The sequence below is a fragment of the Palaemon carinicauda genome, chromosome 17 (genome assembly GCF_036898095.1).
Source record: "Palaemon carinicauda isolate YSFRI2023 chromosome 17, ASM3689809v2, whole genome shotgun sequence".
Classification (NCBI taxonomy): domain Eukaryota; kingdom Metazoa; phylum Arthropoda; class Malacostraca; order Decapoda; family Palaemonidae; genus Palaemon; species Palaemon carinicauda.
The window spans coordinates 47,705,809-47,731,353 of NC_090741.1; the positions used below are offsets into that span (position 1 = coordinate 47,705,809).

Here is a 25,545-nt window from a genome sequence, read left to right on the forward strand (position 1 = left end):
TTACTTGAGGGTACACTCAGGAATTATTAATTTGTATTAATTTCTAATGTTAGAGATTATAATTTCTTCTTTAAATAACATTACAAACCTTTAAAAATTAGTGTAGACAGTATGAGTATTTATAAACATGTGGAATGCATCGAGAGAATTCCCTTTATATTCTTTATGGGGAAAGTTGTTTTGGTTTATGAGCTTGCTACTGGAACAGATTAAATTTATATATCGAGGTACTACTGTATTCCATAATGGATAACACCTCAAATATACCCTGCAATTGCAGACCTCATCGCTAGTCTACATACATTGGGTGAGGATTACACAGTACTGTACAGTACCTGATACCATGACGCTGAGTTTTACCACCCGTATAAAAAACATTACTTCTGAATCTGAAGAGAATAACATACCTTCTGGAAATAAAAAAAAAAAAAATCACAAAACGACTAATAATACTGTCTTAGTAGTGAAGCTAGGTAATGCAGACCAAGATGGTTTTAAAAAATTGCTAAATATTAATATCTTGAGGAGAGAAGGAGAAAGCTCTTGGGCGGGTTAGTCTAAATCAGGGAACACTCGTTTCCAATTTTACTTGTCAAGTTCATGCTTGAGGCATATTTTGTATGAATATTGGGGAAGATAAAGTTAAATAATTATATGCCAAGTCATTTCAGGACTAGAGCGAGTAAAATCAAGAGAATAAGTTTAAAAGTAAAAGGTAAAAGTTGGACCTAATTTATAAAATACATACACAACATGCAAAGAGGACCATATAGGACACAAAACAAAAAGATGTTACTATAGTACTTGTTGCTACTCACCTGAAAGGCATCGTTTACATGCAACACATCTTTAAAACTGGGCGGTGGTTTTCTACGCTTGTAGTATTTAAACACTTCCTTGAAATTGTCCTCGCTAATGCCCACAGTGTTTTCCATCTTTGCTCATCATTTTCTTGGAGATCACTGAAAGTGAAAAACACTGTAGACGTATTTTATATAATAGTGTAGGTACATTTACAATTTCGTATTTTTTTTTCTTAAAAGCTTACTAACATGATTTTATAGAAAGGTATCATACATACATACATACATACATATACTAAGGCACTTCCCCAAATTTTGGGGGGTAGCCGACATCAACAAATGAAACAAAACAAAAAAGGGGACCTCTACTCTCTACGTTCCTCCAGCCTAACAAGGGACTCAACCGAGTTCAGCTGGTACTGCTAGGGTGCCACAGCCCACCCTCCCACATTATCCACCACAGATGAAGCTTTATAATGCTGAATCCCCTACTGCTGCTACCTCCGCGGTCATCTAAGGCATCGGAGGAAGCAGCAGGATATCATAGGCATTAAAAAAAAATTAGAGTGGCAATTTCCCTAACATTTCAAGAGTATGAAATCCAATAAGGTGTCCAAAATGACTGCCAAATACTAGTACTGTAACGCGATATCCGTGCAAATACATGCGAAGCAATTACTAATGAAGTGTCTAAATATCATAAATTTTAAAATTAATTTGTATTTTTCCTAAGTATACAATCCTTCACCCTTTAATTGGAGTATGATTTCAGCAAAGCTGGAAAATTCGGCTGTTAAAATTATTTGTTAGTAGTTACTGGCACGCGGCAGGGACGCCCCACCCCAATGCCATCTCACAAAGTAGCCACTTTGTCCTTCACCTACAACTTGTGGGGTGGATGAGGTAGGAAGTATAACTTAAAGGACTTCTATACAGTAGTTAGGAAAAATTACAAATTTTGAAAGTATTTTGTATTTTTCCTAACAATATAAACGTGAGCTCTACTATGAATATGTTTTCAGCACGGCTGGAATCTGGTCAAAAACTTATAATGCGAGGTGTCAACGGCCCTCCGCTAGTTGGCAGGGGTTAGACCAGCCACCCCGTTCACACACAACCCCAGTGTAAAATGTCACTGTTGATTGTTGGCAGGACTTCTAAGGGGGTTAGTTAATGGTGGGACAAGTATGAGTACAGAGTTCAGGTTGTATAGTTAGGAAAAATGACAAATTTGGAATAATTTATATTTTGTTTTGCTACCTGAAAACCAGCCATTAAGATTTTGCGTGGTGTAACTACCCTCTGCTAGTTAGTGGGAGGGGGATAGCGGGGGATGACCCACCACTCAGCTCACACCAGCACTAGTAAACACCGTTACTTTGCAATTGTAGCAGGACTTCTGTGGGTAGGTAATGGCGGGAGCAGTGTGTGTAAAGAGCTTCAGGTTTGTATAGTAAGAAAAAATACAATTTATTCCAAATTTGTCATTTGTTCCGACAATATATGTACAAACCTTATGCTCTTTACGTAGAAGACTTACCTCATGGTGGGTGGAAGGCTCTAAACTCCACTGGCTGGAGATTGTCCGAGGTGTACCTCTGTGCTACGCACGAGCTGTTTAGAGAGAACCCTGACAATTCATGATCCTAAAGGATTTTGGCTTGGGTAATCAATGTTATTGTAGAATATAACAAAGTGACTTGACAAGGTAAGCGTGAAGTTGGAGCTAAATCCCTCACTTAACCTAGCCATTGCATGACTCCACCTCGCATGGTGGACTGGGACATAAATATATACATACAGTATATATCAAGTTAGACAAAGCATGATACCCACCTGCAGTCAGAGGATGACAGCTAGCAGAGTTCCTAGGATGCTGAGCTCCAAGAGAGGGAAGAATGAAGTAAGAAGTGGCCAGTCACTCACACATGCACTCTAGTTTTACTCGCAGGTAAAATCTGCCCTCAACCAACAGTTACTTGTCCTACAAGGGAGCTGAGGTGTTGGTTGACCACATTTTGCACAGCCACCACAGGATCTAAGGTGAATGTGTCTAGGCTCTTGTGGGTTATGTCTTGCAAGTAGTGGACTGTAAAACCAGTATCACAGAGAAATTCTTTGAACACTAGGGATGTACTGATAACTGTGACGTCATGGGCATGGGGATGGTGATTGATATAAGAGTGTCCTATTGAATGGCTCTCTCAATTACCTGCCTGATCCAGGATTAGATCAAGTTCTTCTTGACCTTTCTTTTATTCTTCTCTGTGCTTACAAAGAGCCTATTGATCTGTGGGCGGTCTCATCCGGTTTTCTACAAGTATTTCCTCAGTGCTCTTACAGGGCAGAGTAACAGCTGATCAGAATCATCAGTTAAGGAACAGAGACTCAATCCAGAAGAGGCCTAATCTAGGATACGCTACATCCAGAATTTGAGTATTGGCTACAAACTAAGGGACGAAACTGAGTGTCACTTGTCCCCATGCCCTTGAATGGGCGTCGTCATAGAACAGACCATGAAGCTCGCTCACACTCTTCACAGAGGCTAAGGCTAGAAGGAAGACCAACATCAGGGTCAAGTCTCAATCTGAGGTTTGACGAAAAGGTTCATAAGGGGCCCCTTTAAGTGACGTAGCAGCTTTACTACGTTCCAAAGAGGTGGTCTGACTTCTGACTGAGAGACAATTCCATCAAGGAAGAAATATCAACTTTATTCAGCTTGAAGATGAGGCTCAAGGCTGAGCAATACCCTTTTACCACCGACACTGAACAAAGTTTTTCCTCCCTGTGATACAATAAGAACTCCACTATTGTTGGGATAGTGGCACTGAGAGAAGCGATATCTCGTCCACAAAACCAACCACAAGAGACAGACCACTTTGCTTGATATACTGAGGCAGAAGTCTCCCGGAGGTATCTTGCCATTCACTTCGCAACTGTTCTTATAAAACCTCACTTTTCGAGCTATTGCTGGAAAACCTCCAGGCTGGAAGACAAAGTGATGGAATTGCTTGATGGAACCTCTCCATGCGTGGTTGTCCGAGTAGATCGGGAAGTGTGGGGAGTTCTCTCGGTGCCTATGTGAGCAGATCTAGGTCAGAAAACCATTCTGCATGATGCCACAGCGGAGCTATTAGGGTCATTGACAGATCTTGAAATGCCCCGACTTTGTTTAAAAGCCTCCTTACTAGGCAGAAGGGGGGAACGCATAGACGTCCAACTCGTCCCATGGCTGTTGGAAGGTGTCCTGCCAGAATGCCTGCGAATTTAGTATTGGAGAGCAGTACACTGGAAGCTTCAGGTTGAGGAATGTCGCAAACAGGTCGATTGTTGTTGAATCTCATAAGGTCAAATCTTTGTTGTATCTATTGTTTCAAGGGCTATTCAGAGCCTACTATCCGAGTCCTCAAGCTCAAATTGTTAGCCAGCACATTCTTCTTCCCTGGTATGGACCAGGTTGTAAGACCTACTGAATATATGTCACATTTGATTGCAGGCATGACTTTTTAGGGGGGCCCGGTGACGGTGGGACAAGTATCAGTAAAGAGCTCAGGTTTGTATAGTTAGCTAAAATACAAATTAGTATACTTCCAAAGTTATCATTTGTTCCTACACAAATACAAAACCTTTGGAGAGTCACACTTATGTAGGTGGAAGTCCTAAACCAACTGGCTTGGAAACTTGACCTGGAGTATGACTCTGAGCTTGAGGAGAGGTACCCTGACACCTCATGAACTCTCATTCTGATAAGCTGGAGAGTTGACAGTCTGGGCAATCATCGTAAATGAGTACAGTGAACCCTCGTTTATCGCGGTAGATAGGTTCCAGACGCAGCCGCGATAGGTGAAAATCCGCGAAGTAGTGACACCATATTTACCTATTTATTCAACATGTATATTCAGACTTTTAAAACCTTCCCTTGTACGTAGTACTGTTAACAAACTACCCTTTAATGTACAGAACACTTAATGCATGTACTACAGTACCCTAAACTAAAACAGGCACAAATATTAAAGGTGATTTTATATCATGCGTTTCCTAAACACGCTAAAAAGCACGATAAAAAATGGCAACCAATGTTTTGTTTACATTTATCTCTGATCATAATGAAGAAACAAACTGGAGGTAGAGCTTTGCTTATTACCCAGACATATTTCCCATACTTTTCCCTTAGAACTACATCACATCTTCCTACTTTAGATATATATATATTATTGTATATATATGGGTTATGGAAAAAATCCGCGAAGTGGTGAATCCGCGATGGTCGAACCGCGAAGTGGCGAGGGTTCACTGTAGAAACAAGCACTGTGATTTGACCAGGTAGGAGTTAAGAGTGATAATCACTTCATCCTTAAACCTAGACATTATCTGTCTCCCCCTCGCAGGGAGATCAGGGACATACTTATTTTACACCAGACAAGGAAAAATGGTTCTTACCTGTAGGCGAGAATGTCATCTGTTGTACCGCCAGTTTGTCAATGGGCATGCTGTGTGCCAAAGCCGAGACCGCTGGGTCTCATGACAATGGCGAGAGGTCATCGTGAAGGATGTCATAATACTTCCTAAGCTGGATAATAGCACAAGAAGTGAACACGACGAGTTACTAGCCCTCAGAGGGTCCTTTCCAGATATTTGGAAAATAACTTTCTTTCTCGCCCCCATCGCCATCCTAGACTAGGGAAACTCAACCCTGGTCTCTCCAGTTCATGGAGCCTGACAAAAAATTTCTTAGACTGTATCCTTCCCTTCATGAGGGGAGTACAGTGGATTGCCCAATCAATTGATTTTCCTCATGCAAGCTAACACCTGCATAAAGGAATGATCCAACTCCTTTTGATTGGTGGCCGATGTATTAGGGCTAGCTGGCAGAAGCAGCAACATCAGAGTTGTCTGATTTGGCCTCTTTCGACTCATTCAACTTTAGACTTGCACCCACAGGAGCCTCGGTTGAATAAGGTTTGTCATCAGATACCCTGACAGGGGAACGAGACCTGGGGGAGGGGGGTTTCCATAACAAGCATCAATGAAGAAAGTATCGCATCGTGAGCGCCCTTCTGCCACTGAGTCAACGAGCGCTTTTGAAGCACAGTTCTTTGGAAGAACTCCATTGGTTCCAAAGCCTGCGGAAGCACCATGGGCGTAGCAACAGGCTACGAGGACGGAGCGGTTGAAGCAGTACGGACAAACTACCAGCAACAGTTGATAGTTGTCCGTGAACAAAACCTCCCTTGGAGACCTTGAACCGCTACTGGTTCTCAGGTGAATGGTGTCTCTTGCCTTGGTCTCCTAAGTCTCTTGGTCACTTTGACTGGGATAATAGCCAGCTTCTCCAACAGGGGATCAAGCTTGTTATGGGCACCCTTGTAGTCTAGATACCAGCATGGCCTTGAGAAGAAGGGGACTCTGAGGGTGGAGGAGGAGGATACTTTTAAGCAGTAGTCCTGCATCTAGGGTCCACAAGTGGACTAGTACTCCGGGTAAAACCTGACACTGAGAGAGGGATAGGCACGGGTTGCCTAAAGCCCCTAATGATTGGGCTGGACCAGGGTCAATGACATGAAAGACCGCAAGTGCTGTTGGCGAGCGGCATTCGTAAGAGTACTGGTTACCAACAACTACTTCTCCCGGAGAGCAAAACAAAGTACAGTAAGCAAGCATGCCATTGCAGTAGCGTGCACATCCAGAGAAGCAAGCGGACCTTCGTCAGGAGCAAGAACTTGCCCGTCTACCTCAATTTATTGGCTTTTACTTTGCCGAAGCTTGCTTCACTCGTGATTAAAAACTGGAGCGGGTGGCTCTACACCTAAACTAGGAACTGCTAATTTGCAAGCCAGAGCATCGCCAACAGGTGCACGAACACTCTTAAGAGCACTTGCAGGTGGTTCGTGAGTTGTCTTGCACAAGCCAATAGCAGGGCAAATGCGCTTGGATGGTGACGAGCAAGCCAAGGTTGGCTTGTCTGACAACGTGCCCTGCCATCACTCGCAAACATCTGAACAAGTCAGCGCTCCCCCAAAAGGGGATAAACGGCCTGAGGCAAGACCTCAGAGGGCCTAGTATTCACGAGACCTGCAAACTTGTCGTTTGATGACACAGTGAAAAGGGGAAGCAACTTCTGTACTGGGAGTTGGTAGCCACGATCACCAGCCTGCTCTGAAGAGTTAGAGCAGGGTAGCAAAGAATCGCACACTCGTTTACGAGGTACTCGAGAGTGAGACCAATCAAGTGAGGAAGCCATCTCACGCTGGCGAGAAAGACGACCAACCTCGTAAAGTGGAGGAACACTAGGTTTCTCCTGCTGAGCAAGCTCAGCGTGCATGCTCCCCATGGGGGGCATCTTATGCCTAGCTGGAACTCCAGGGAGAACCCATAGATGGCGGTGCGTACAATGTAACTTGGCATCTCTAACTTCTGTTTGGTTGACTATGTTGACGATGTCAGTGCCAGCTCGTTTAGTGAGGAGACCAGACTAGTTAATTTTATAGTTTTTTTTATAATTTTAACTTGTTTTCCATATGGTGAATTGTTTTAAATTATGAAAAATTAATAGAAGAAAACAACAGCTTTGCATAATTTGGTAGTATATAGAGAGCTTGGTCTTGTAAACAAATACCTCAACTGCAAAGATGTACAAAGAATCCCAAAATCGAAATGAGATCGTTGAAGACGAACAGGAACATACACCCCTAGAATCAGTAGACATTTTGGAAAGGTTTTTACCATTGAAATTAGGGTAAAATTATATTTACAGATGGTGAAACATTTTGAACAGAAAATATGTTTTCCTGTAGTAAGTAAAGTGATTTAACCAAATTTGACCTTCATTTCAATTGCAAACAAACAGAACAACCAGTTTGACGACTTCGTTTTTATAATTGAAATGAAGTCAAATTTGGTGAAATCAATTTATTTACTAGAGGAAAGCATATATTTTCTGTTCAAAATGTTTTACCCTAAATCTAATGGTTCTAGCCCTGCCTCGGACTTGCAAAAAAATAAAAACATCAAGTTCCATGTGTACTGAAAAGCGGTATTGTTGAGCTGCGCACACTAACATCAATGATTAATTATTATTCATTAAATAATTATTCCTGGTATTTTTTTTTTTTTTGAATAACAAATGGTTCTTGCTTCCCAATTCTCGTTCTCGAAAAGAGAAAAGCATCAAGCTCCTATACACTGGCAATCGGTACATTCAACTAAAAATCACAGACCCTAAAATTCAATAAAAACAAATTAATGACATACTTTATTATAGGGACGTCGAAGGTGCTTCTCTTCCCTGTAAAATAACCAAGAACGACACTTTGGTCACTGTAATTTTTGTGGTGTGACATTACGTGATTTGTGTTAGCTACACTTGGTGACACACATAAAAAGGACTTGAAAAGGACTGAAGCAAAGTACTTGAAGTGATAACAAAGGAAAGGGGAAATATAAACCGCCTATATAAGTTTCCATACGTACGGTTACGTGATTAGCTGACGGAAACATCGGTGTAACAGTACGGTTTCTGTAGAGTAAACTTGAAAGGTAAACTCGTTCCGAGCAAGTATTTGCTATGTGAAAAATGTTATTTTCATTAGTAAAATAAATTTTTGAATATACTTACCCGATAATCATGTAGCTGTCAACTCCGTTGCCCGACAGAAATCTAAGGAGGGATACGCCAGCTATCACAATACTAGAAGGGGGTGTACTAACAGCGCCACCTGTGGCCAGGTACTCAAGTACTTCTTGTTGACACCTCCTCAATTATTCCTCGATCCCACTGGTTCTTTATGGGGAGGAAGGGAGGGTCAATTAAATCATGATTATCGGGTAAGTATATTCAAAACTTTATTTTACTAATGAAAATAACATTTTTCAATATTAAACTTACCCGATAATCATGTAGCTGATTCGCACCCAGGGGGGTGGGTGAAAACCAGTGAACAAGATTAAAGGATAGCCAAGTATCCCCACATTTCATATAACAGTTATCTCTAATAACAAATGAAATAATAAGTACCTGGTAAGGAAGTCGAATTGAACCGTTACTCTGCCTCTTTTTTAAGTTCGTCTTCCTTACTGAGCGCAGCGTTCCTCTTGGAGGCTGAATCAACCCAAGGTGCTAAAGTATATAGGGTTGCAACCCCTACTAAAGGACCTCTACACAACCTTTAACCCAGGCGCTTCTCAAGAATGAATTGACCACCCGCCAAATCAAAAGGATGCGGAAGGCTTCTTAGCCTACCGTAACAACCATAAAAACAACAAAAGAATTCAAGAGAAAAGTTAAAAAGGTTATGGGATTAAGGGAATGTAGTGGCTGAGCCCTCACCTACTACTGCACTCGCTGCTACGAATGGTCCCAGGGTGTAGCAGTTCTCGTAAAGAGACTGGACATCTTTCAGATAAAAAGATGCAAACACTGACTTGCTCCTCCAATAGGTTGCATCCATTACACTCTGCAGAGAACGGTTTTTATTAAAGGCCATCGAAGTAGCTACGGCTCTTACTTCGTGGGTCCTTACCTTCAGCAATGCAAGGTCTTCCTCCTTTAAGTGAGAATGTGCTTCTCTGATCAGAAGCCTTATATAATACGAAAGCCCATTCTTGGACATGGGTCTCGAGGGTTTCTTGATGGCACACCATAAGGCTTCTGACTGTCCTCGGAGAGGTTTAGACCTCTTTAGATAATATTTGAGAGCTCTGACAGGGCAAAGAACTCTCTCAAGTTCGTTACCTACCATGTTGGAAAGGCTAGGTATCTCGAACGATCTAGGCCAAGGACGTGAAGGAAGCTCGTTCTTTGCTAGGAATCCAAGCTGGAAAGAACATGTAGCAGACTCGGTCGTGAAACCAATGTTCTTGCTGAAGGCATGAACCTCACTGACTCTTTTAGCTGTTGCCAGGCAAACGAGAAAAAGAGTCTTGAGGGTAAGGTCCTTGAATGAAGCTGACTGGAGAGGTTCGAACCTAGATGTCATAAGGAACCTTAAGACTACGTCTAAATTCCAGCCTGGAGTGGAAAGACGACGATCTTTAGACGTCTCAAAAGACTTAAGAATGTCTTGAAGGTCCTTGTTGGAAGACAGGTCCAAACCTCTATGGCGGAGAACTGAGGCCAACATACTCCTATATCCCTTAATCGTAGGAGCTGAAAGGGATCTCTCATTTCTAAGATGAAGCAGGAAGTCAGCTATTTGGGTCACAGAGGTATTGGTAGAGGATATTGAATTGGCTCTACACCAGCTTCGGAAGACCTCCCACTTAGACTGGTAGACCCTACGAGTGGAAACCCTCCTTGCTCTGGCAATAGCCCTGGCTGCCTCCTTCGAAAAGCCTCGAGCTCTAGCGAATCTTTCGACAGTCTGAAGGCAGTCAGTTGAAGAGCGTGGAGGTTTGGATGTAACCTGTCTACGTGAGGTTGACGTAGAAGGTCCACTCTTAGAGGTAGAGTCCTGGGGAAGTCTACTAGCCATTGTAGTACCTCTGTGAACCATTCTCTTGCAGGCCAAAGGGGAGCAACCAGCGTCAGCCGTGTCCCTTCGTGCGAGACGAATTTCTGCAGAACCTTGTTGATTATCTTGAACGGAGGGAATGCGTACAGGTCGAGATGTGACCAGTTCAGTAGAAAGGCATCCACATGAACTGCTGCAGGGTCTGGAACAGGAGAACAAAACAGAGGAAGTCTCTTGGTCATGGAGGTGGCAAACAGATCTATGGTAGGTTGACCCCACAAGGTCCAAAGTCTGTTGCACACACTCTTGTGGAGGGTCCATTCCGTGGGAATGACCTGATTCCTTCTGCTCAGACGATCTGCTGACACGTTCATATTGCCCTGGATGAACCTCGTGACTAGAGAGAGGTTTCGACTTCTTGACCAAATGAGGAGGTCCCTTGCGATCTCGTAAAGGCTCCTCGAATGGGTCCCCCCTTGCTTGGAGATGTAAGCCAAGGCTGTGGTGTTGTCCGAGTTCACCTCCACCACTTTGCCTAGCAGGAGGGACTTGAAGTTCAACAGGGCTAGATGAACTGCCAGCAGTTCCTTGCAGTTGATGTGGAGAGATCGTTGTTCCTCGTTCCACATTCCGGAGCATTCCTTTCCGTCCAAGGTTGCACCCCAGCCCGAGTCCGATGCATCTGAGAAGAGATGAAGATTGGGGGTCTGAATGGCCAAGGATAGACCCTCTCTGAGAAGAAGGTTGTGCTTCCACCACAGGAGAGTGGTCTTCATCTCTTGGTTGATAGGGATAGAGATTGCTTCCAGGGTAGAACTCTTGTCCCAATGAGCTGCAAGGTGGAATTGAAGAGGGCGGAGGTGGAGTCTGCCCAGCTCGACAAACAGGGCTAGGGACGAGAGAGTCCCTGTGAGACTCATCCACTGTCTCACTGAGCAACTGTTCCTCTTCAGCATGCTCATGATGCACTCTAGGGCTTGGCTTATCCTGGGGGCCGATGGAAAAGCCCGAAAACTCTGACTCTGAATTTCCATTCCCAGATACACGATGGATTGTGAGGGAATGAGTTGAGATTTTTCCAAATTGACTAATAGACCCAGGTCTCTGATAAGGTCTAAAGTCCAATGAAGATTCTCCAGACAACGACGACTCGAGGAGGCTCTCAACAGCCAGTCGTCTAGGTAGAGGGAGGCTCTGATGTTTGACAAGTGAAGGAACTTGGCTACATTCCTCATCAGAAGGGTAAAGACCATAGGAGCTGTGCTTAGGCCAAAACACAGGGCTTGGAATTGGTAGACGACCTTTCCGAAAACGAATCTTAGGAAAGGTTGGGAGTCTGGATGAATCGGAACGTGAAAATAAGCATCTTTCAAGTCCAATGAGACCATCCAGTCCTCCTGTCTGACCGCTGCTAAGACCGACTTGGTCGTCTCCATCGTGAACGTCAGCTTGGTGACATACTCGTTGAGAGCGCTGACGTCCAGGACAGGTCTCCAACCTCCTGTCTTCTTGGCCACAAGAAAGAGGCGGTTGTAGAAGCCCGGGGATTGATGGTCCCGGACTACAACCACAGCCTTCTTCTGCACAAGAAGCGACACCTCCTGGTGCAAAGCTAGCCTCTTGTCCTCCTCTTTGTAGTTGGGAGAGAGGTTGATGGGCGAAGTGGTCAGAGGTGGTTGAAGGAAGAATGGAATCCTGTAACCGAACCTCAGCCAACTGACAGACTGTGCGTCTGCACCTCTCATCTCCCAAGCTCGCCAGAAGGTCTTGAGTCTGGCTCCTACTGTCGTCTGGAGAATCGGAGAGTCAGTGTTTTCCTTTGGATGGCTTGGATCCTTTCCTGGACTTGCCTCTGTAAGAGACTGGACGGGAGCTTCCTCGGCTGGGGGCTCTACCACGAAAGGGCGGTATGAATCTAGTCGCAGGAGTATCAGTCACTGGGGAGCGGTAAGTCTTAGGGGCTGAGGTGGAAGCCTTAGACTTACGAGCCGAAGAAGCCACAAGATCGTGCGTGTCTTTCTGAATCAAAGCAGCCGACAAATCTTTAATGAGCTCTTCGGGAAAAATAAACTTCGAAAGAGGAGCAAACAGAAGTTGTGAACGTTGGCAAGGGGTAATGCTGGCGGAAAGGAAAGAACACAGCTGTTCCCTTTTCTTCAAAACCCCTGACACGAACAAGGACGCTAGCTCGCCCGATCCGTCTCTGATGGCCTTATCCATACAGGACATTAACAGCATGGCAGAATCTTTGTCCGTATGGGAGGTTTTCTTGCTGAGGGCCCCCAGGCACCAGTCTAGAAAATTAAACATTTCAAACGCTCTAAACACTCCTTTAAGCAAGTGATCCAAGTCCGAAAAGGTCCAACACACTTTTGAGCGTCTCATAGCAGATCTTCGAGGCGAGTCTACCAGACTTGAGAAGTCAGCCTGGGCAGAGGCAGGTATTCCCAAGCCTGGTGTTTCCCCTGTGGCATACCAAACGCTCGCTTTCGAAGTGAGCTTCGTTGGAGGGAACATGAAGGAAGTCTTGCCAAGAAGTTGCTTAGACTGCAGCCATTCCCCTAGGATCCTAAAAGCCCTCTTGGAGGATCTAGCTAGGACAAGCTTGGTATAGGAAGACTGAGCTTGTTGCACTCCCAGCGAAAACTCAGATGGTGGAGAGTGGGGTATAGCTGAGACAAAATGGTCTGGATAAACCTCCCTGAGAAGAGCCAAGACCTTGCGAAAATCAAGAGACTGTGGAGAGGGTCTGGAGTCGTCCACGTCCGAAGAGGGATCAAGGTGTGCTTCCTCATCATCCGAAATCTCAACCCCAGAATGAGGCGACGGGATCGGATACGAATGCTGAACCGCAGAGTCAGAACGAGCAGGAACAACAACAGAGGTGGAAGGAGGAGGTGCAGCAAGTTCCTGTTCCTGTGGTATGAGTGAAGCGTGAATAGATCGAGGCTGTGCAGAACAAGGTAAAGTTCCAGCAAGCAGAGATGTCTGAGTAGCAGGATCAGGGTGCACGGGTAGAGCTCGGTGCAGCAGCTGAGCAGACTGACTCACAGGTGGAAGAGGTTCAACATCGTACGCCTGGCAGATGGAGCTGCGACTGGGTGCAGCGAGTGCAGGCGGGTGCAGCACAGGCTGAACCGGTGCAGGAGGCTGGTGCACCACCGGTGCAGGCGGGTGCAGCAAAGGCTGAACGGGTGCAGGAGGTTGGTGCACCACCGGTGCAGGCGGGTGCAGCACAGGCTGAACGGGTGCAGGAGGTTGGTGCACCACCGGTGCAGGCGGGTGCAGCACAGGCTGAACGGGTGCAGGAGGTTGGTGCACCACCGGTGCAGGAGGGTGCAGCACAGGCTGAACCGGTGCAGTAGATAGGTGCACCACAGGTGCAGGAGGTGCAGCACTCTCAGCACGACACTCACGCATCAGGTCCGAAAGCTGAGCTTGCATGGACTGAAGCATAGACCACTTGGGATCAGCAGAGACAGTAGCAGACTGAGGTAAAGCCATAACAGTGGTTGCACCACCGGTGCAGCTCTGTTGTACCTTACTCCTCTTGGGCGGAGTACAATCGCTAGAAGACTGAGGCGAGTCAGAGCTGAGCCAACGACTGCAACCTGGCTGAGCACTCGCGGGTTGGACTCTGCGTTTAAGAGGTCTAGAGACCTGAGACCAACGATTCTTCCCCGAGAGAAGATCAGCGGACGAGCGGAAGACGGGCTCAATCGTCTGCAAGTGGGAGTGACGGTCTGTGGTAGACACGCCCGCAACCACTGAGGATGATTCTGTGCGCCTAACAAGGCCTGCCGAACCCTTATGCCCTTCGACATTGCTTCTCCCCTGGGCTTGGGAGCTTGCAAGAGGTCCCGGACTGGGAGAACGACTGGCTCGCACAGAAAAATCCCCACGCACCACACTGGCACTAACACTAGTACAAGGCACTGCACCGACACTAGCACTCGTCACAGCACTGGCACTAACTTCACCCACTGCACTCTTGGCCTTCAACTCTTTCACTTCGGCCATCAGAGACTTATGGTCACTTACCACTGACTCTACCTTATCGCCTAAAGCCTGAATAGCACGTAAAACCACTGACATATCAGGCGGAGGGCACACAGTAGGATCGGGGGTAGCCACTACAGGGGTAGGATCAGGAAGAGGATCATGAGATGAGGAAAATAAAGAAGAGTGAGAAGAACTCCTCCTAGCTCTAATTCTCTCTAACTTAGAAGAATACTTTAAAAGTCGGACAAAATCCAATTCCGAAAGACCGGCGCATTCCTCACATCGATTTTCTAACTGACAGGGTCTGTCCCTACAGTCAGAACAAGCGGTGTGAGGATCTACCGAGACCTTCGGAATACGTCTATTGCAAGACCTACAACGTCTATGGGAGGGGGCTTGCGAAATGTCAGACATTTTGTTTTCAAGAGAAGTCAAAGGGAGATCCAAAAAAAAACAAGCAAAAATTCGTTAACCGTTAAACTGAATTAAATAAAAGCTATCTAGCTAATATCAGAAGGTTTCCAGTAATGCGACAGCCGTAAATCAAAGAGAATACATCACCAAATAAGCGAGAATAAACTCGAAGACCATGAGCGTATCCCAGAACGTCTAGCCGGAGGCACGACAGAGGAATAATTGAGGAGGTGTCAACAAGAAGTACTTGAGTACCTGGCCACAGGTGGCGCTGTTAGTACACCCCCTTCTAGTATTGTGATAGCTGGCGTATCCCTCCTTAGATTTCTGTCGGGCAACGGAGTTGACAGCTACATGATTATCGGGTAAGTTTAATATTGAAAATGATATTTTCATTATAAAATGTTATTTTCATTAGTAAAATAAATTTTTGAATATACTTACCCGATAATCATGTAGCTGTCAACTCTGTTGCCGACAGAAATCTACGGTCGGGATACGCCAGCGATCGCTATACAGGTGGGGGTGAACACCACAGCGCCATCTGTGGTCAGGTACTCCAGTACTTCTTGTCAACACCACCTCAATTTTTTCCTCGGTCCACTGGTTCTCTATGGGGAGGAAGGGTGGGTCAATTAAATCATGATTATCGGGTAAGTATATTCAAAAATTTATTTTACTAATGAAAAATGTTATTTTCATTAGTAAAATAAATTTTTGAATATACTTACCCAATAATCATGTAGCTGTCAACTCCGTTGCCCGACAGAATTCTACGGACGGGATACGCCAGCGATCGCTATACAAGAGGGGGGTGTACTCACCAGCGCCATCTGTGGCCAGGTACTGCAGTGCTTCTTGTCAACACCACCTCAATTTTTCCTCGGTCCACTGGTTCTCTATGGGGAGGAAGGGTGGGTCAATTAAATCATGATTATCGGGTAAGTATATTCAAAAATTTATTTTACTAATGAAAATAACATTTTTCAATATTAATCTTACCCGATAATCATGTAGCTGATTCACACCCAGGGGGGTGGGTGAAAACCAGTGTACATGTTAATCAAGAAGCTAAGTATCCCGTATTTCATATTATCAGTTATTCAAAATAACAATGAAATTATAAGTACCTGGTAAGGAAGTCGACTTGAACCATTACTCTGCCTTTAATAAGTTCGTCTTCCTTACTGAGCCCAGCGTTCCTCTTAGGAGGCTGAACAACTCTAAGGTGCTGAAGTATAAAGGGCTGCAACCCATACTAAAGGACCTCTACACAACCTCTAACCTAGGCGATTCTCAAGAAAGAATTGACCACCCGCCAAATCAACTAGGATGCGGAAGGCTTCTTAGCCTACCGTAACAACCCAAAACAACAATAAAAGCATTCAAGAGAAAGGTTAAAAAAGGTTATGGGATTAAGGGAATGTAGTGGCTGAGCCCTCACCTACTACTGCACTCGCTGCTACGAATGGTCCCAGGGTGTAGCAGTTCTCGTAAAGAGACTGGACATCTTTGAGATAGAATGATGCAAACACTGACTTGCTCCTCCAATAGGTTGCATCCATAACACTCTGCAGAGAACGGTTCTGTTTGAAGGCCATCGAAGTAGCCACAGCTCTCACTTCGTGTGTCCTTACCTTCAGCAAAGCAAGGTCTTCATCCTTCATGTGAGAATGAGCTTCTCTAATCAGAAGCCTTATGTAATACGAAACTGCGTTCTTGGACATAGGCATCGAAGGTTTCTTAATGGCACACCATAAGGCCTCTGATTGTCCTCGTATAGGTTTTGACCTTTTAAGATAGTACTTTAGAGCTCTGACAGGGCAAAGAACTCTCTCTAGCTCGTTACCCACCATGTTGGAAAGGCTAGGAATTTCGAACGATCTAGGCCAAGGACGTGAAGGAAGTTCATTTTTTGCCAAAAACCCGAGCTGTAAGGAACATGTAGCTGTTTCGGATGTGAATCCTATGTTCCTGCTGAAGGCGTGAACCTCACTAACTCTTTTGGCTGTTGCAAGGCAGACGAGGAAAAGAGTTTTGAGAGTAAGGTCTTTGAAAGAGGCTGACTGGAGAGGTTCAAATCTAGGAGACATAAGGAACCTTAAGACTACGTCTAGATTCCAGCCTGGAGTGGACAAGCGACGTTCTTTAGAGGTCTCGAAAGACTTAAGGATGTCCTGTAGATCTTTGTTGGAGGAAAGATCCAAGCCTCTGTGGCGGAAAACTGTTGCCAACATACTTCTGTACCCTTTGATCGTAGGAGCCGAAAGAGATCTAACATTCCTAAGATGCAACAGGAAGTCAGCAACTTGGGTTACAGAGGTACTGGTAGAGGAAACTGCATTGGCTCTGCACCAGCTTCTGAAGACTTCCCACTTGGATTGATAGACTCTGCGAGTGGATATCCTCCTTGCTCTGGCAATCGCTCTGGCTGCCTCCTTCGAAAAGCCTCTAGCTCTAGAGAGTCTTTCGATAGTCTGAAGGCAGTCAGACGAAGAGCATGGAGGCTTGGGTGTACCTTCTTTACGTGAGGTTGACGTAGAAGGTCCACTCTTAGAGGGAGAGTCCTGGGAACGTCGACCAGCCATTGCAGTACCTCTGTGAACCATTCTCTTGCAGGCCAAAGGGGAGCAACCAACGTCAGCCGTGTCCCTTCGTGAGAGACGAACTTCTGAATAACTCTGTTGATGATCTTGAACGGCGGGAAAGCATATAGATCGAGGTGGGACAAATCCAGCAGAAAAGCATCCACGTGAACTGCTGCCGGGTCTGGGATTGGGGAACAGTACAATGGGAGCCTCTTGGTCATCGAGGTAGCGAACAGATCTATCGTTGGCTGACCCCACAAGGCCCAAAGCCTGTTGCACACGTTCTTGTGAAGGGTCCATTCTGTGGGGATGACTTGACCCTTCCTGCTGAGGCGATCTGCCGAGACATTCATATTGCCTTGAATGAATCTCGTTACCAGCGTGAGGTTTCGACTTCTTGACCAAATGAGGAGGTCCCTTGCTATCTCGTACAGCTTCCTCGAATGAGTCCCTCCCTGCTTGGAGATGTACGCCAAGGCTGTGGTGTTGTCGGAGTTCACCTCCACCACCTTGTTTAGCAGGAGGGACTTGAAGTTCATTAAGGCCAGATGTACTGCCAACAACTCCTTGCAATTGATGTGAAGCGTTTCCTGTTCCTTGTTCCATGTTCCCGAGCATTCCTGTCCGTCCAAGGTCGCGCCCCAGCCCGAGTCTGATGCGTCCGAATAGAGATGAAGATTGGGGGTCTGAACAGCTAACGAGAGACCCTCCTTGAGAAGGATGTTGCTCTTCCACCACATGAGAGTAGTCTTCATCTCTTTGGTAACAGGAATAGAGACCGCTTCGAGCGTCATATTCTTGTCCCAGTGAGCTGCTAGATGGTATTGAAGGGGGCGGAGGTGGAGTCTCCCTAACTCGGTGAACAGGGCTAACGATGACAGGGTCCCTGTTAGACTCATCCACTGTCTCACCGAGCATCTGTTCCTCTTCAGCATGCTCAGGATGCACTCTAGGGCTTGGTTGATTCTTGGGGCCGACGGAAAAGCCCGAAAAGCTTGACTCCGAATCTCCATTCCCAGGTAAACGATGGTTTGGGAAGGAATAAGCTGGGACTTCTCTAAGTTGACCAAAAGACCCAGTTCCTTGGTCAAGTCCAAAGTCCATCTGAGACTCTCCAGACAGCGACGACTTGTGGGGGCTCTTAAAAGCCAGTCGTCTAAATAAAGGGAGGCTCTGATGTCCGCCAAGTGGAGGAATTTCGCAATATTCCTCATCAGTCGCGTAAACACCAGAGGTGCCGTGCTTAGGCCAAAACACAGGGCTTGGAATTGGTACACAACCTTTCCAAAAACGAATCTCAGAAAAGGTTGGGAGTCTGGATGAATGGGGACGTGAAAGTAGGCGTCTTTCAGATCCAACGAGACCATCCAGTCCTCCTGCCTGACCGCTGCTAGGACCGACTTCGTCGTCTCCATAGTGAACGTCTGCTTGGTGACATAAGCATTGAGCGCACTGACGTCCAGCACCGGTCTCCAACCTCCTGTCTTCTTGGCCACCAGGAAGAGGCGGTTGTAGAAGCCCGGGGATTGATGATCCCGGACTATCACCACTGCCTCCTTCTGTAACAGGAGCGACACCTCTTGATGTAACGCTAGCCTCTTGTCCTTTTCCTTGTAGTTGGGAGAGAGGTTGATGGGAGAAGTGGTCAGAGGGGGATTGCGGCAGAATGGGATCCTGTAACCCTCCCTTAGCCACTTGACAGACTGGGCGTCTGCACCTCTTCTTTCCCAAGCTTGCCAGAAGGTCTTGAGTCTGGCTCCTACAGCTGTCTGGAGAGGAGGAGAGTCAATGTTTGCTTTTCGAAGACTTGGTACCTTTCTTGGACCTGCCCCTGTGACCGTCTGGGCGGGTACCTCCTCGGCTGGGGGCTCTGCCACGAAAGGGCGGAATAAATCTGGTAGCAGGAGTATCAGCCACTGGGGTGCGGAAAGTTCTTGGTACTGAAGGTGCAACCTTAGCCTTCCGTGCTGAAGAGGCCACGAGGTCATGCGTATCCTTCTGTATAAGAGCCGCAGACATTTCCTTGATAAGATCCTCAGGAAACAGGAACTTAGAAAGAGGAGCAAAAAGTAACTGTGACCTTTGGCAAGAGGTGATACCAGTGGAAAGGAAGGAGCAAAGTTGTTCCCTTTTCTTGAGGACTCCCGATACAAACATAGAGGCAAGTTCGCCGGAACCATCGCGAATTGCTTTGTCCATACAGGACATGATCAGCATGGCCGAGTCTTTGTCAGAAGGGGCAGTCTTCTTGCTCAAGGCCCCCAGGCACCAGTCGAGGAAATTAAAAATTTCAAAGGCGCGAAAGACTGACTTGCTTCTCCAATAGGTTGCATCCATAACACTCTGCAGAGAACGGTTCTGTTTGAGGGCCACTGAAGTAGCCACAGCTCTCACTTCATGTGTCCTTACCTTCAGCAAAGCAAGGTCTTCTTCCTTCAGATGAGAATGTGCTTCCCTAATCAGGAGCCTGAATAGGTAAGAAACTGAGTTCTTAGACCTTGGAAGAGAAGGCTTCTTGATAGCACACCATAAGGCTTCTGATTGTCCTCGTAAAGGTTATGACCTTTTTAGATAGTACCTAAGAGCTCTAACTGGGCAAAGTACTCTCTCCAGTTCGTCCCCCACCAAGTTGGACAGGCTTGGGATCTCGAACGACTTAGGCCAAGGACGTGAAGGAAGCTCGTTTTAGCAAAAAACCGAGCTGCAAGGAACATGTAGCCGTTTCAGATGTGAAAACTATGTTCCTGCTGAAGGCGTGGATCTCACTTACTCTTTTAGCTGTTGTCAAGCACACGAGGAAAAGAGTTTTTAATGTGAGGTCCTTAAAAGAGGCTGATTGGAGAGGTTCAAATCTTGATGACATAAGGAACCTTAGGACCACGTCTAGATTCCAGCCTGGAGTGGACAACCGGCGTTCCTTTGAGGTCTTAAAAGACCTAAGGAGGTCCTGTAGATCTTTGTTGGTGGAAAGATCCAAGCCTCTGTGGCGGAAAACCGCTGCCAACATACTTCTGTAACCCTTAATCGTAGGAGCTGAAAGGGATCTTACGTTCCTTAGATGTAACAGGAAGTCAGCAATCTGGGTTACAGTGGTACTGGATGAGGAAACTGCATTGGCCTTGTACCAGCTTCGGAAGACTTCCCCTTTAGACTGATAGACTCTGAGAGTGGATGTCCTCCTTGCTCTGGCAATCGCTCTGGCTGCCTCCTTCGAAAAGCCCCTAGCTCTTGAGAGTCTTTCGAAAGTCTGAAGGCAGTCAGACGAAGAGCGTGGAGGTTTGGATGTACCTTCTTTACGTGAGGTAGACGTAGAAGGTCCACTCCTAGAGGAAGAGTCCTGGGAATGTCGACCAGCCATTGCAGTACCTCTATGAACCATTCTCTCGCGGGCCAGAGCGGAGCCAACCAACGTCAGCCGTGTCCCTTTACGAGAGGCGAACTTCTGAAGTACCCTGTTGACAATCTTGAACGGCGGGAATGCATACAGGTCGAGATGGGACCAATCCAGCAGAAAAGCATCCACGTGAACTGCTGCTGGGTCTGGAATCGGAGAACAATACAACGGGAGCCTCTAGGTTATCGAGGTAGCGAACAGATCTATGGTTGGCTGACCCCACAGGGCCCAAAGTCTGCTGCAAACATTCTTGTGAAGGGTCCACTCTGTGGGGATGACCTGACCCTTCCGGCTAAGGCGATCTGCCATGACATTCATATCGCCCTGAATGAACCTCGTTACCAGCGTGAGCTTTCGATCTTTTAACCAGATGAGGAGGTCCCTTGCGATCTAGAACAACTTCCACGAATGAGTCCCTCCCTGCTTGGAGATGTAAGCCAAGGCTGTGGTGTTGTCAGAGTCCACCTCCACCACCTTGTTAAGCTGGAGGGACTTGAAGTTTATCAAGGCCAGATGAACCGCCAACAGCTCCTAGCAATAGATGTGAAGTGTCCTTAGCTCCTGATTCCATGTTCCCGAGCATTCCTGTCCGTCCAAAGTCGCACCCCAGCCCGTGTCTGATGCGTCAGAGAAGAGACGGCGGTCGGGTTTCTGAACAGCCAAAGGTAGACTTCCTTGAGAAGAAAGCTGTTCTTTCACCACGTGAGAGTAGACCTCCTCTCTTCGGAAACAGGAACTGAGATCGTCTCTAGCGTCATGTCCTTTATCCAGTGAGCCGCTAGATGATACTGAAGGGGGGGAGGTGGGGTCTCCCTAACTCGATGAACAGGGCCAGCGATGAAAGTGTCCCTGTTAGACTCATCCACTACCTGACTGAGCATCGGTTCCTTCTCAGCATGCTCTGGATGCAATCTAGGGCTTAGTATATCTTTGGGGCCGACGGAAAAGCCCGAAAAGCTCGACTCTGAAGATCCATACCCTGGTAGACAATGGTCTGGGATGGGACGAGCTGGGACTCCTCAAAATTGACCAGGAGGCCCAGTTCCTTGGTCAGATCCATAGTCCATCTGAGAATCTCCAGACAGCGACGACTTGTGGGAGCTCTTAAAAGCTAGTCGTCTGACGGAGCCGGACACAAGATCATGGTACTGCTGCACAGTCTGTGAACTGTCAACCATGGGGAAGTGAGGAAGTACAGTGACAACCCGAAGCTGTCTAGACTGTCTGGGTCGTACAGACAACTCCTTATCGGGTTGCTGAGGTTGCCGCACTGCGTCACAACAAGTCACTTCTGCTGGTTGTTGAACGTCTTCCCAGTGACACACTGACTCCGTAAACAAAAAATCCTCTAACAAGGACTAAGCTTGGACTGCATGTCTTGCAACACAGCTCAAGGTCTATGGGAGCAGGTGTGGTAACAGACGGGGTTAGCGACTGAAGTAGAACCATTACCCTCCCTGGAAGTATGCTATGCTTAAATAAAAGTCCATAGGAGGCTAAGCAGCTAAAGGCTCCTCTCCAAATGACAGAGTCCTCAAGGGAAAATCAGAAGGAGGGAGAATAGCACTTTCTCATCTACAGGAACCATATCCGAGAAAAGCTAAGTTCTCTCAGTGAGGGTTTCACTGGTGCAAAAGCAGCAGACTAGAAGGCAACGTTATGAAACTGCTTGACAGTCTAGTGAGTTGGCAACAACCAAAGATGTGTGACTGAGAAGCATGCGGTAAGGTATGCAGAGCATGCTGTATGTAGAGCATGCTGTAAGGTAAGCAGAGCATGTTGCATGGCGTGCGGCTTATGCTGCATGGGATGAGGCTCATGCTGCATGGGATGAGGCTCATGCTGCATGGTATGAGACTCATGCTGCATGGGATGAGGCTCAAGCTGCAAGGGATGAGGCTTATGCCGCATGCGTTGAGGAGGATGCCGCATAGTATGAGGCTCCTGCCGCATAGTATGAGGCTCCTGCCGCATGCGTTGAGGAGGATGCCGCATAGTATGAGGCTCCTGCCTCATGGGTTGAGGCAGTTGCCGCATAGCATGAGGCTCCTGCCTCATGGTTTGAGGAGGATGCCGCATAGCATGAGGCTCCTCATAGCATGAGACTCCTGCCTCATGGGTTGAGGAGGATGCCGCATAGCATGAGGCTCCTGCCTCATGGGTTGAGGAGGATGCCGCATAGCATGAGGCTGCCTCATGGGTAGAGGAGGATGTCGCATAGCATGAGGCTCCTGCCTCATGGGTTGAGGAGGATGCCGCATAGCATGAGGCTCCTGCCTCATGGTTTGAGGAGGATGCCGCATAGCATGAGGCTCCTGAGAGGTTCCTGCCTCAAGAGTTGCGTCTGCCTCAAGGGTTGAGGAGGTAGCTGCGCAGAGAGAGGCTCATGCTGTGAAGAATGCGGTTGCTGCATGCGTTGAGGCGGCTGCCTCATAGCATGAGGTTCCTCAAGAGTTGAGGCTCTTGCCTCAAGAGTTGAGGTTCTTGCCTCAAGAGTGGAGGTGGCTGCCGCAAGAGTTGAGGTTGCTGCCTCAAGGATGGTGGAGGTTGCTGCCTCGAGGATGGAGGAGGTTGTCGCAACACATGAAGCTCCTGCCTCAAGGGTAGAGGAGGTTGCTGCAAAGCATAAGGCTCCTGCCTCAAGTGTTGAGGAGGTTGCCGCATAGCAAGAGGCTCCTGCCTCAAGGAAAGTGGAGGTTGCTGCACAGCGCTGGTATCTGGCAACTCCCAATGCGGCAGCTCACGCGTGGAGGTAGGTTGAGGAACCTCAACATCATACGTCTGGCAGGGTGGACTGCGCAGAGGTGGAGTTGAGGCGGCTGCCTCATGAGCGCTAGCAGGAGGAGGTGTGCTAACCTTCTCTGCCTGAAACTCCTGCATCAACACCGCAAGCTGAGACTGCATTGTCAGCAGCATAGACCACTAGAGTTTAAGAAAGACAACAACAAACGGAGCTACTGTCCGTTGAAACTGAGGGTCTAAAACAGCTGGTGCGGCAACAGACGGAGTTACTGTCTGTTGCGATACCACCTTGCCTCTCTGGGAGGTGTGCAGTTGTCGTACTGCAGCAAGTCCGAACTGACCCAGTGCTAATGGCACCACCTAGGAGTTGGACTTGCGCGGAAGGGACCGACTTGCACTTAAAAGCTGCAAGATTTGGTCCATGGTTTCTGCGAGAAACCTCTTCCGCAGACGAGGAATAAAAGGGCTCTCTCGTCTTTGTGTGGGTGGGGTGATCACGTCGGCTACGTGAGTTGGTAACACCCGAAACCACGGAGGGAAACGTCTGTTCGTCGATCAAGGCCTGCTGAACCCATAAGTCCTTCGACATTACTTCTCCCCTGGGCTTGGGAGCTTGTAAGAGGTCCCAGACTAGGCGAACAACTGGCACGAACAGACGAACCCTCGAACGCAACACTGTAACCCTTTGCGCTTATCACTTTATCACTTTTGATTTTCTGTTTGCACTTATTTCACTGAACTCGAAACTTTAAGTGGTTTGTACCTGAAACACGCAATTCTATCCTTCATTAAAAGTTAGTAATTGCGAAAACAGTATTACAATGTAACAGAAAAACATAAGGAAAGATAAATAATTCAGTGGCTGGAAAAGAGACTAAACACTAGATCAAATAAACTACGTTTAAAATCTCTCACCGCATAAAGCCTGAGAACAAGAATAAAACTCTAGAAACGTTTACCTTCTTCCCCTAAAGAGACTAGGGAGAAGAGCAAAAACGATAACAACGTTTACCCGCTTGAACGAAACGTTTATCCTCCTCTCTCTCCCTCCGTCTCTATCTCTCTCTCTCTCTCTCTTGACTTAGCACCTGAGAGAAGAGCCCAATTATATATATCGTTAAAACATATTATTGTTAAAGGAAAAAAACTGAAAGATTTCCCAAATAAAAAGTTCCTTTATTAGAATTAAAACCATTTAAGCTAAGAAAGAATGAACAAAACGCTAGAATCGGTTTACTCTTACTGCAACGTGACACCGTGATAGACTCTCTCTCTATCGTAACGATAGATCGCAAGTTGAACGTTCTGAACGTCAACAACTGCAGAGACAAAACAAAACGTTAGTTAAACTTTGAAAACAGTACAAGACTATCAAAGAAATTCTTTCAAAAACATTAAAATAGCATAATATGTTAACAGGTAAAAACGAAATGACGGGCTCAATGTTAATTAACTTCGGTTCCAAGAAAAGACCGCCTACTATTAGGAAAGGTCGAATATAAACAAATATAAAAATTAATTTTAATAAGTTTATAATAAAAGGAAGTTAATCAAAGAGGCCTATAAAAGGCGGAGAGATATAAAATAAATCTATAACTTTGTTAAGCAAAATTAAGAGAGTCTATACTCTCTTCGACACCAACACTTCCATCTAAGGGAAGGGGTCGGCCATTTAAAAGTGAAAGAGAGTTCATACTCTCTTCGTACCAAAATTAAATAAAAAATTAAATCAAATTAATTCCAAAAACTTGCTAAGCTAATGATATAGCTTCCTGAATAGCGAAGGCTAAACTCTAGAGCAAATACATCACCAAATCGTGAGCAATAACTCCAGAATCAACAGCGTATCCATGTAGGTCTAGCCGGAGGCACGACAGAGGAAAAATTGAGGTGGTGTTGACAAGAAGTACTGGAGTACCTGACCACAGATGGCGCTGTGGTGTTCACCCCCACCTGTATAGCGATCGCTGGCGTATCCCGACCGTAGATTTCTGTCGGCAACAGAGTTGACAGCTACATGATTATCGGGTAAGATTAATATTGAAAAATAAATTTTTGAATATACTTACCCGGTGAATATATAAATCGCTGACGTCTCCGACGGCCCGACAGATTCCAAAAACTCGGCGAGCGATCGCCATGAAGGTTGCGGA

At 46.4% G+C, this 25,545-nt stretch overlaps 1 protein-coding gene across 1 annotated transcript in view; it reads right to left on the bottom strand.

Moving 5' to 3' along the window:
- The window catches only part of AlkB (alpha-ketoglutarate-dependent dioxygenase AlkB), a 67,465-nt gene that overhangs the window by 27,502 nt on the left and 14,418 nt on the right, over nt 1-25,545 (bottom strand). Inside the window, exon 2 of the mRNA XM_068390970.1 lies at nt 819-962. Within this exon, the coding sequence (XP_068247071.1) occupies nt 819-935 (117 nt within the window). The 5' untranslated portion in view covers nt 936-962. The remainder of the gene's footprint in view (nt 1-818; nt 963-25,545) is intronic.